The sequence below is a fragment of the Heliconius melpomene genome, chromosome 14 (genome assembly GCF_056956725.1).
Source record: "Heliconius melpomene rosina isolate 202511_hmr_F chromosome 14, ASM5695672v1, whole genome shotgun sequence".
Classification (NCBI taxonomy): Eukaryota; Metazoa; Arthropoda; class Insecta; order Lepidoptera; family Nymphalidae; genus Heliconius; species Heliconius melpomene.
Genome location: NC_140402.1, coordinates 9662463 through 9674849, shown reverse-complemented (window position 1 = coordinate 9674849; position 12387 = coordinate 9662463). Strand labels below are relative to the sequence as shown.

Genomic DNA, 12387 nt, shown 5'->3' with positions numbered 1-12387 from the left:
AGCGGCGAGTATCTCACATTACAAGAACTCAGATATGCAAGTAAATTAATAATAAAACATGTTCAGCGTACAGAGTTTACTTGTGACATTAATAATTTAAAAAATCATACAGCATTACAATCAAGCAGTAAATTACTAAATTTAAATCCATTTATCGATGATTTTGGGCTATTACGTGTAGGTGGGCGACTACGTCACGCCACTATTAGCTCAGATATGAAATATCCCATATTAATCCCACATAAAGGCCGTTTAACAGACTTATTGATTGATCAAGCACATACACTAACATTTCATGGAGGACCTCGTCTTACATTATCAGTATTACGACAAAAATATTGGATTATCGGGGGAAATCGAGCAACCAAACATTTTATACAAAATTGCGTTACCTGCAGAAAGTGTAATACCACTACCAACAATCAATTAATGGGGGATCTTCCATCAGCAAGAGTAAATTCATCATATCCATTTTATCATACCGGAGTGGATTATACGGGATACGTCGATATCAAAGCGAATAAAGGAAGAACTTGTAAAGGATACATAGCCATATTTGTGTGCATGGTTACTAAAGCGGTTCATTTAGAACTAGTGTCGGGTTTAAGCTCTTCTGCGTTTTTGGCAGCTCTACGTCGAATGGCAGCAAGGCGCGGAGCACCTGCACATATGTATAGTGATAACGGTACGAATTTTGTTGGAGCAAATCGAGCACTAAGGGAAGAATATTACAATATACAGCAAATTTTCGGTAAAGAATGTCATAAAAATATACAAGAACTAGGTATAGAATGGCATTTTAATGCACCAGCATGGCCAAGCGCTGGCGGATTATGGGAAAGAGCAGTACAAAGCTTAAAATTTCATTTGCGGAGAGTTCTAGGAGAACAAAAACTAACTTTTGAAGAATTCTCCACTCTTTTGGCGCGTCTGGAGGCGTGCTTAAATTCGAGGCCACTTTGTGCGCTATCAGAAAGCATCGACGATTTAGATATATTAACACCAGCTCATTTTTTAACTGGAAGACCAGGCTTGTCCATAATAGATACAGAAGAAGATGCCCGAACGAGATGGCAATTAACAACTAAATTATTTCGAGACTTATGGAAAAGATGGAAACAGGAATATCTTTCTCAGCTATCAGTAAGGAGTAAATGGTTAAAAGCTAAACCAGATATTCAAGTAGGAGATATTGTCGTAATCCATGACGACAATCTACCAGCACAACGATGGAGCCTAGGGAGAATAGTAGTAATTTTCCCTGGAACGGATAATCATGTACGTGTGGTCACTCTACGTACCTCAAGTGGATTAATCAAACGACCGATTACAAAATTATCATTCTTGCCGATTAAGTCGGAGACAAATCTAGCATCAAATAGCATCAAAGAGCATAAACAATCTAAAGAAAATCTAACGGAAAGCATACAGAGACCAGCGAAACGCATATCATTTTTATCACTAGCGACTACATTTATCTTATTTATGAATGTTATAAGTCCCACTTCCTGCGAATTTAATATTACATATTTAAAAAATTATAATTCACTGTATTTAAACCCATTATACAATATGAAATTAATTCAAGACAAATGGACACTCGTGGTTTATTATAATACGTCACCTTATTGGCAAGGAATTAAAGCATATAATAAATTGACAGGCTATATGGAAAAAGTATGTGATAGCTCATATTTAAACAATCACTGTAACATTACCTTGCTACAACTGAAACATGAGTACACCGAGCTGGAGTACTACAATGAGCTGCTCATGCGTCAGCGCGGGGACTCCGGCACGCGACGGAGACGCGGGCTTATCAATGGAGTAGGCTACGTTGCAAACAGTCTCTTCGGCGTATTAGACGAACATTTCGCAGAAAAGTATCAACAGGACATTCAACTCATACAAGCAAACAATAATCATCTACTGCACTTATGGAAAAATCAAACGTCTATTATTGAGGGCGAATATAATTTATTAAAACGTACTGAAGTGACTATAGAGAAACAGCATAAAATTATAAATAAGCATATAAATAACATATATAACTCAATAAGCATTATTGATCAGAAATTAAATAATATTTCGTTCAACGAGGAATTTACACTTTCCGCAATTACAGCAAATAACTTACTACAAAATCTACGTCGTATTCAAGATACCATGTTAGACACCATCACCGACGTTCATCCCATGATGAACTTGTTGTCCATACAACTCAACTTTCATCTTATCCAACCGGAACAACTTCGACAACAGTTACACATCATCTCAGGACATTTATCACAAGAACTTACTTTACCGTTAGAAAATTTAGACACCGATTTATTTAAAATATATAGTCTTTTAAATATCAGAGTTAGGATGACTCAGCAATTTTTAATATTTGAGATAAATTTACCTTTGGTACACCGAGACTCATATCTTTATCATCTAATTGCTGTACCTCAACAAGTCCAGAATAACACCGTCAGTGTTATTCCTATAGCAGATTACGTAGCGATCAATTTAAAACGAGATGCCTATTTTACATTGCCTCAGACCGAGTTACAAGAATGCTTAAAAAGCGACCAGTTTTACATATGTAAACAGCAAAATATTATATCAGTTTTATATACTAATGAGCGTTTTTGTATAAAGGATTTAATGACACACACTTGTCAAACAATTAAATCATCATGTGAACATAAATGGATAAAGCTAGCTAAAAATAAATATTTATTTTTCTTTTGTGATTCTTACACTGTGCGTGTTATATGCGATGACAAAATAACAGCACAAACATTGAGCAAGGCCGGTATTGTTACCATGCAGGAAGGATGTCTCATTAAAGGAAAGGATTTTTCTCTATATGCGCAAAGATCCAAAAAGAGTAGCTTAAAGATAATGACAGATATTTTTACGCCTACGATACCCGTTGAAATTAATCATCTTTTAAACATACCTATGACAACACAAGAATTAAATTTTACAAGTTTCGCGAACGATTCACTACACGATCTCGATTTGAAATTGAAGTAGCTTCGAAAAGACAGTGAGTCAGTGGACATCATATCTTACCACGACATACACCAGTATACAATAAGCTATATCCTGGTGGGAGCAGCAATAGCAGCGGTAGCAGTTTTTGCATGGCGCAGGTGGCGACGGCGACGGACCGTGGCCATCTCACCCGAGATTCCTCTTCATAACCGAAGTGCAAGTGTTAGTGATAGTGTCAGTGTCAGTGAAAGTGCGCGAAAGCAGAGCAAGGCTGACCGTCAGCCATATATTTGTGATAGGGTTATATTTAAAAACCAAGCAACATCCCCCATCATTAGTAGCCGAAATCTTTTAGCAAAATAATTTGTTTTAATCAGAGAAAATCTTTATTTTTGTTTTGTATAATTTAGTCTTAACTTAGTTATAAGAAAAATTGTTTATCATCTTGTAATAGTTCTTAAGTTCATCTCATTCATCTCATCATAGCTTATGTATCATTTATCTCTGGCCCGGGAGCATGTTCGGTCCAAATATTGTAACCGAACACCGCGGCATAGCCTTTCAGCACGTTCCCGGCGCTACTGTTATAAGGCAGTGCATACTCGGACCGCGGACCGGTAGCATTCATTAGCGTATTATCATATAGCAAGCAATAAAGCAACTTTTATTTAAAATATTATCTTTTATTATCAAGCCGCTAATCTCCAGCTAAATAGTGTAGGCCACGTCCCCTACAAAATCGGTTTTACAGTTTCAACTGAATCCGAGCGGAGAAAACTGAAAAAATCGGTTTTCGCCAATTACCGCCCGCACCTTCCCGCGCATTCCCGCGGGTTGTATACCACCTTGAAGGCCCCTCGGAGCCCGAACGATCGACACCAGTTTCGACTGAATCCGAGCGGGGAAAACTGAAAAAATCGGTTTTCGCCAATTACCGCCCGCACCTTCCCGCGCATTCCCGCGGGTTGTATACCACCTTGAAGGCCCCTCGGAGCCCGAACGATCGACACCAGTTTCGACTGAATCCGAGCGGGGAAAACTGAAAAAAATCGGTTTTCGCCAATTATCGCCCACACCTTCCCGCGCATTCCCGCGGGTTGTATACCACCTTGAAGACCCATCGGAGCCCGAACGATCGACACCAGTTTCAACTGAATCCGAGCGGGGAAAACTGAAAAATCGGTTTTCGCCAATTACCGCCCGCACCTTCCCGCGCATTCCCGCGGGTTGTATACCACCTTGAAGGCCCCTCGGAGCCCGAACGATCGACACCAGTTTCGACTGAATCCGAGCGGGGAAAACTGAAAAAAATCGGTTTTCGCCAATTACCGCCCACACCTTCCCGCGCATTCCCGCGGGTTGTATACCACCTTGAAGACCCATCGGAGCCCGAACGATCGACACCAGTTTCAACTGAATCCGAGCGGGGAAAACTGAAAAATCGGTTTTCGCCAATTACCGCCCGCACCTTCCCGCGCATTCCCGCGGGTTGTATACCACCTTGAAGGCCCGTCGGAGCCCGAACGATCGACACCAGTTTCGACTGAATCCGAGCGGGGAAAACTGAAAAAAATCGGTTTTCGCCAATTACCGCCCACACCTTCCCGCGCATTCCCGCGGGTTGTATACCACCTTGAAGACCCATCGGAGCCCGAACGATCGACACCAGTTTCGACTGAATCCGAGCGGGGAAAACTGAAAAAATCGGTTTTTGCCAATTACCGCCCGCACCTTCCCGCGCATTCCCGCGGGTTGTATACCACCTTGAAGGCCCCTCGGAGCCCGAACGATCGACACCAGTTTCGACTGAATCCGAGCGGGGAAAACTGAAAAAATCGGTTTTCGCCAATTACCGCCCGCACCTTCCCGCGCATTCCCGCGGGTTGTATACCACCTTGAAGGCCCCTCGGAGCCCGAACGATCGACACCAGTTTCAACTGAATCCGAGCGGGGAAAACTGAAAAAATCGGTTTTCGCCAATTACCGCCCGCACCTTCCCGCGCATTCCCGCGGGTTGTATACCACCTTGAAGGCCCCTCGGAGCCCGAACGATCGACACCAGTTTCGACTGAATCCGAGCGGGGAAAACTGAAAAAATCGGTTTTCGCCAATTACCGCCCGCACCTTCCCGCGCATTCCCGCGGGTTGTATACCACCTTGAAGGCCCCTCGGAGCCCGAACGATCGACACCAGTTTCGACTGAATCCGAGCGGGGAAAACTGAAAAAATCGGTTTTCGCCAATTACCGCCCGCACCTTCCCGCGCATTCCCGCGGGTTGTATACCACCTTGAAGGCCCCTCGGAGCCTGGAGGCAGAGTTCTGGTTTTCTTTTAGGCTAAATATCGTAAAACAACTTATATTCTATTGAAAAATAAAGAGTTCTTGCTTCTGAGCACGATATTCATATTTTTAAAAAAAAATTCTTTGTCTCAAATAATAAATATGATATTTTTCGACAAATTGAATATTCGGGTATGCTCTGCTGGCATTTTTACAGGAGTTCTAGTTTTATAATTAGCTTTTTATAATAGAACTACTCATATTCTAATAGAAACTTAAGAGTTCCCGTGTCTGAACAATTTAAAAAAAATATATTTGGTACTTTAACATATGTAGAGTTAAAATTGTCATTTTTCTACATTTCATATGTTCAACTATACTCTGCTGGCAGTTTTTTCAGAGTTCTGGTTTTTATTCAGGCTAAATATCGTAGTACTACCTGTATTCTGTTGAAAAATGAAGAGTTCTCGCTTCTGAGCAAGATATTCATATTTTAAAAAAATATTTTTGCATCTCAACAAATTAATTTGATATTTTTCAACAAATCGAATTTTCAACTATGCTCTGCTGGCATTTTTACAGGAGTTCAAGTTCTATAATTAGCTTTTTAAAATAGAACTACTCATATTCTAATAGAAACTTAAGAGTTCCGTGTCTGAACACTTTCAAAAAAAATAATTTAGTACTTTTACATATGAAGAGTTGAAATGGACATTTTTCAATATTTCATACAATCAACTATGCTCTGCTGGCAGTTTTTTTAGAGTTCTGGTTTTTAATCAGGCTAAATATCGTAGAACTACCTGTATTCTGTTGAAAAATGAAGAGTTCTCGCTTCTGAGCAAGATATTCATATTTTAAAAAAATATTTTTGCATCTCAACAAATTAATTTGATATTTTTCAACAAATCGAATTTTCAACTATGCTCTGCTGGCATTTTTACAGGAGTTCTAATTTTGTAATTGACTTTTTATAATAGAACAACTCATATTCTGTTAGAAATCAAAGAGTTCTTTTGTCTGAGCACATTCAAAAATAAATTATTTAGTACTTTTATATATGGAGAGTTGAAATGGACATTTTTCAATATTTCATACAATCAACTATGCTCTGCTGGCAGTTTTTTCAGAGTTCTGGTTTTTATTCAGGCTAAATATTGTAGAACTACCTGTATTTTGTTGAAAAATGAAGAGTTCTCGCTTCTGAGCACGGTGTTCATATTTTTTAAAAATATTTTTTGTCGCTACAAGTTAATTTGATATTTTTCAACAAATCGAATTTTCAACTATGCTCTGCTGGCATTTTTACAGGAGTTCTTGTTTTGTAATTGGCTTTTTATAATAGAACAACTCATAGTCTGTTAGAAATCAAAGAGTTCTCGTGTCTGAGCACATTCAAAAATAAAATATTTAGTACTTTTACATATGAAGAGTTGAAATGGACATTTTTCAATATTTCATACAATCAACTATGCTCTGCTGGCAGTTTTTTCAGAGTTCTGGTTTTCTTTCAGGCTAAATATCGTAGAACTACTTATAATCTATTTAAAAATGAAGAGTTCTCGCGTCTGAATTACCTTTAGAAACGAACGTTCTTTTTTTCTTTTTAAAAATTTTTTTCTTCGTGAAATTAACAGAACTATTGTTAAAAATTATCAGGAACTATTTTATTCATCCCTATGAGTGCAGATCTCGCTCCAATTTTTATTTGCAAAAAAATGATCTGCTAAGGGAAGTTAGCAGATCATTTTTTTACATAACTTTTTCAGGGGTAAAAACGACAGAACTATTTATAAAACCTATCAGGAACTATAGAACTCAGGTGCATGCGAAGAGAACTCCATTTTTTTTTTGATCTGCTGGACAATGCTCTGCTAAGTTCACAGACATGCATCGAGCAACCTACCACATCGCAGCCGCCACCAAACACTGCGGAGATCACCATCACAAACCCCGACATGGACTTATGCCCATCCGATTCGGACACAAGCTTGTCAGCCACTGGCTCTGTGGCCTCAAGTACAGTAAGGAGAGTTAGCCTTCTGTACACAACACCCAGAAGAGGCACAGGGGTAGAGATGGATCTGGTAACGGGAGTGGCGAACACCCTCCTCCAGAACGGGAAAGCCGCGCTGGAGTCAGCGCTAAACATGAAAAGAGAGGCGAAAGCGACGGCGACAGAGAGTTTGCAGGGACTCTACGAAACAGTGCTATCGCTCTCCGACTCCAGGAACCGGCACAAATGCAACCTGGAGAAGGAACGCTCTAGACATGCCCCCATGCCGGGGTGCGCAGGGAACTTAGAGCGAACTTAGATTTATGCAGGCAAACCTACAGCGCTCTAAACTGGCGACGGCGGAACTACACAAAATAGCAATCGAGAAGGGCATCTCAGTCGCGCTTGTCCAAGAACCATACGTGGGTAGGACAGGCGAGATGAGACCACAACAGGGTACAACTACTATCCAGTGTACCCTAAACCGGCAAAAACCGGTCAAGGCGGCCATAATCATCTTTGGAAACAGCCTGGAGGTAATCCACGACCCCCAGGTTGTCACAGAGAATGTGGCCGCCGTGCACCTTAAAGCTGGACCGCTGTCGCTGGGGGTGCTATCTGTGTACTTCGAGGGGAACACGAACCTTCCCCCCTACCTATCCCAAATAAGAACAGCTACCACAAAAATGCCTACAAACCACCTCATAGTGGCAGGAGATGTGAATGCTTGGAGCCACTGGTGGGGAAGCGCTTCGGAAAACCACAGAGGGGCGGAGTACCACTCTTTTGCTACAGAAATGGACCTCCATGTTCTGAATACCGGCAGAACACCAACATTCGAGACATATAGAGGAGGCAGACTCTACGAAAGCTGTGTGGATGTGACCCTCATAAATCACACCTACTAATCCTAAATCACTCGGCAAAGCGGAGAACTGGAGAGTGGACCGAAGTCTCTTAACATCAGACCACAACGCGATAACCTTCGCGCTGCGTTTGGAGAGGGCACTGGTGCCACTGAAGCCCATCACCACACGCAGATACAATACGAAGAAGGCAAAATGGTCTGACTTCGCATCCACCTTCAAGGCCGCACTTGCCGAACTAAACATAGATAAGGACAACGTCCACAGAGTCTCAAGCCCGGAGAGGTTGGAGGAGATGCTAACAACCTACACATCTATTATCCACAGCTCATGCGAGAGTGCGATACCCAGAGTGAGAGAGTGGAAAGGCGATCCGAGGCCTCCATGGTGGTCAACCACCCTGGACAAACTGCAATCCGATGTCCTCAGTAAGAAACGCCGAATCCGCAACGCTGCACCCAGACGAAGACAACACACTGTCGAGGAGTACATTCTGGCAAGGGAGACATATAAACAAAAAGCAACAGAGGCTGCCACCCAGAGTTGGAGGGAGTTTTGCACCTCTCAGGACCGCGAGAGCGTTTGGGACGGCATTTACAGGGTAATACGGAAGACGTCCAAAAAGCAAGAAGACACTCTGCTAAGGAACACAACAGGCGAAACACTACTACCAGATCAGTCTGCAGAACTCCTGGCAATGACGTTTTACCCTGACGACTCCGTCGACGCCGAAACCGAACAACACAAACGTCTCAGAGAAGCCACAGAAGGAAGAGCGCTAACGGAGATTCAAGACCTGTCGGACAACGACCCTCCCTTCACGGATGCGGAACTGGAAATGGTCCTATCGAGCCAAAATCCCAAGAAAGCACCTGGACCGGATGGTCTGACGTCGGATATATGTAGCATGGCAATCAACTGTGACAGGGAGGTATTCTTGGCGATAGCAAACAAATGCCTCTCGCTGTCATACTTCCCCAAACAGTGGAAAATTGCCCATGTCTGCATCCTCCGAAAACCGGGTAAAGAAGACTACACCAACCCAAAGTCATATCGGCCCATAGGACTTCTACTAATCCTGGGAAAGACGGTAGAAAAGCTTCTGGTTGGAAGACTCCAGTGGCACCTACTGCCAACACTCCACCCCAGCCAGTATGGTTTCATGCCACAGAAGGGAACAGAAGACGCCCTCTACGACCTGCTACACCATATAAAAAGAAAGACGACACAGGAGAAGAAAATAGTACTCCTCGTCTCCTTAGATATAGAGGGTGCCTTCGACAACGCGTGGTGGCCAGCATTGAAACATCAACTGGTGCGGAAACGGTGCCCCAAAAACCTGTACGCGTTGGTGGCTTCATACCTGCAGAGGAAACGAGAACCTCGACCAGGAAACCCTCGAGGAACATCAAATAGCCGGTCCCCAAATCTTCACCGACGGCAGTAAGATCGAGGGCAAAGTGGGAGCGGCCCTAACCCTGTGGGACCAGGGAAGGGAAAAGAGGTACTCCACTTTCCGCCTGGAGCCGCACAACACCGTCTTCCAGTCGGAGATGTACGCACTCTTCAGGGCAATAGAGTTGGTGGGAAAGTCGAAAACGGGTGTAGTAAACATTCTGAGTGACTCGAGATCGTCGCTGGACCTACTCAGATCTCCATTGACTACCCACCCGCTCGGCCTACAAATGAAGAGTCGCGTACAGGAAATCCAAAGCGAGGGCAGAACCATGCGGTTCTACTGGCTCAGGGCCCATGTAGGAACACCGGGCAATGAAAGGGCGGACGAGCTAGCAAAAAAAGCGGCAACCACAAAGAAGACGGCACCGGACTACGACAAAGTGCCAATTTCGTACGTCCGAAGGCGGATACGCGATGAGTCTGTAAAAGAGTGGCAAGCAAGATACGAGGCCTCCCAAACCGGTTCAGTGACTAAGCTTTTCTTGCCAGATTTTAAGAGGGCATACAAAATAAGCGCGCGCGCATCGCTTATAGCAGTGATTATTACTTGCTCCTCTAAAATAAATCTTAAAGTCAGTTATAATAAAACTTTTAATGATTATTTTTGTATATACACTAAACATTAATGCAGTTGTGTGTTTTCCTGATAAAAAGTGTAGTGAAAGTTTTCGTATTTTACTAATTGTTAAAAGTATAATTTAAATTTGCTAGTGCAACTTCGCTTTGTCATTGCATCAGCGCTTTTAGTGGAAGGTGGTTTGCTGTTGCGTTTGAGAACTGTGCGATTTAAGTAGTGGCAATAAGGTTGAGTTTAGCTAAACCGAATTCATAAAAATGACAAAAATGTGTGCAGGTTGTTCTGCTAATCTACGAAAAGATTATTTAGTTTGTTCCAAATGTAAGGAATTATATGATTTACTGTGTGCTAACTTAACTATAAATAAATATAACCAAATGAGTAAGGATTGTAAAAATATGTGGATTTGTCACGCTTGCCGTTGCAAGATTCCTAAGCGTGCCAATACTAACACACCGGTACGAATGAACGCCTCTCAACCACCAGCCATCTCACCCCCATCTTCACCCGGTAGCACTGGATCTGCCAATATCACAATGCGAAATAAAAATCGACGTGATGCATCATTCCAGTCAACCATGGGTGCAGTCCAGAATACATCACCGAGAGTTTCACAATGTGAGAATAACCTTCTTCTTTGATCGACCCGTCTATGGAGGGACTACGTAGTATAGTAAGAGATGAACTAAGCGCTGTCTTTTCAATATTTGAAACTAGACTGTTAAAAAATATGGAAACAAAAAATGCTGAACTATTAGAGCGAGTACATCAACTGTCCATCTCGCTCAGCTTCATAGAAGAAAAATATGAAGAAATACGCGCTGATGTGCAAAGTAAGAATGAATTATTGAAGAAAGTCCACAATGAAAACAATGAGTTGAAAAAATCTGTTTCCGACCTTAACTCTAGGCTAACTCAAATGGAACACCACTCGAGGGCTAGCAACCTTGAAATCCATTGTCTACCCGAACATAGATCAGAAAATTTAGTCACAGTGATAAAGCAAATAGCAAATGTTACGGAATTTAAACTAAACGAAACAGACATTCACTTATGCACCCGAACATCAAAAATGGATAAGACGAATCCGAAGCCACGTTCTGTTCTCGTAAAATTTGCTAGTCCTAGAATTCGAGACGGTTTTCTTGCATCGACAATGTTTTATAATAAGAAACAAAAAGACCGAAACGAGAAGCTTAACTCAAGTCATTTAGGAATATCAGGTGAAAGAAGGCCTGTTTATGTAATGGAACATTTATCTCCGTCACTTAAGTCTCTTCATGCAGCCACTCGTATAAAAGCCAAAGAAAAGGGCTATAAATATGTATGAATTAAATCAGGACGTATATATGTACGTAAAACTGAGTCATCTGAACATAAGTGTGTAAAAAATATTGAATCTCTCAACAGTTTAAATTAATCATAATTCTTTAATGTTATTAAATATAGTTATATTTATAAAAATTTTTTTTTAATAATGTGTTGGGTTATGTCTCCATTATTTTCGATAATATTTCTTGTTATTATCAGAACGTCCGAGGTCTAAGATCATACGTAAGAGATATTGCACTCAAAATTCAGAATAGTTCTTTTGATATCATAATTCTTACCGAAACGTGGTTAAATTGTACTATTTATGATTCGGAAATTTTTGATAGTAGATATACTGTGTACAGAAGGGATCGCATTAACAAAACACTTGGTGGCGGTGTTCTTATCGCCGTTTCAAATAACTATACTTCATCTAGAGTATTCAGCTGCAACTCAGAATGCGAAGATCTTTGGGTAAAAATAAAAATATCTAGTGAGAAAGGACATGATTTTATCAAAATCTGTGCGATTTACCTACCACCGCCTCTTAATCTTAACTTGTTAGGGAGATTTATTGAGAGCACAAATCGAGTGATGGATGAGTGTATCACTAAATACACACTTATAGCAGGTGATTTTAATATGTCAAATGTTCTTTGGGAACTTCATAGCCCCAGCTCATATCTCCTGCCCTTAATTAACAGCAACAGTTCTATTCATAGTTTACTGACTCAGACTCAGACTTTATGGAATTATATAATTTTAAGCAATTCAATTATGTCAAAAATAATAATGATAAAATTCTAGACTTAGTGGTTTGTAACTCTGAAATAGTAAGTATTAAGGAATGCACTAATCCTATACGAAATGTTGACCCTCACCATCCACCATTAGAAATGTTGATCTCAATTTC

General features: G+C 41.3%; 1 protein-coding gene across 1 annotated transcript; it reads left to right on the top strand.

Annotated features, from left to right (window-relative positions):
* The first annotated feature begins 10893 nt into the window (after nt 1-10893).
* On the top strand, nt 10894-11493 carry LOC146532357 (uncharacterized). Its single transcript, XM_085197786.1, has one exon. The coding sequence runs from the start codon at nt 10894-10896 to the stop codon at nt 11491-11493; it is 600 nt and encodes a 199-aa protein (XP_085053912.1).
* Nucleotides 11494-12387: the final 894 nt, after the last annotated feature.

Bases quoted from the DNA above. Each gene is read 5' to 3' on its own strand.
- LOC146532357 (XM_085197786.1), top strand. From the start codon at position 10,894: ATGGAAACAAAAAATGCTGAACTATTAGAGCGAGTACATCAACTGTCC.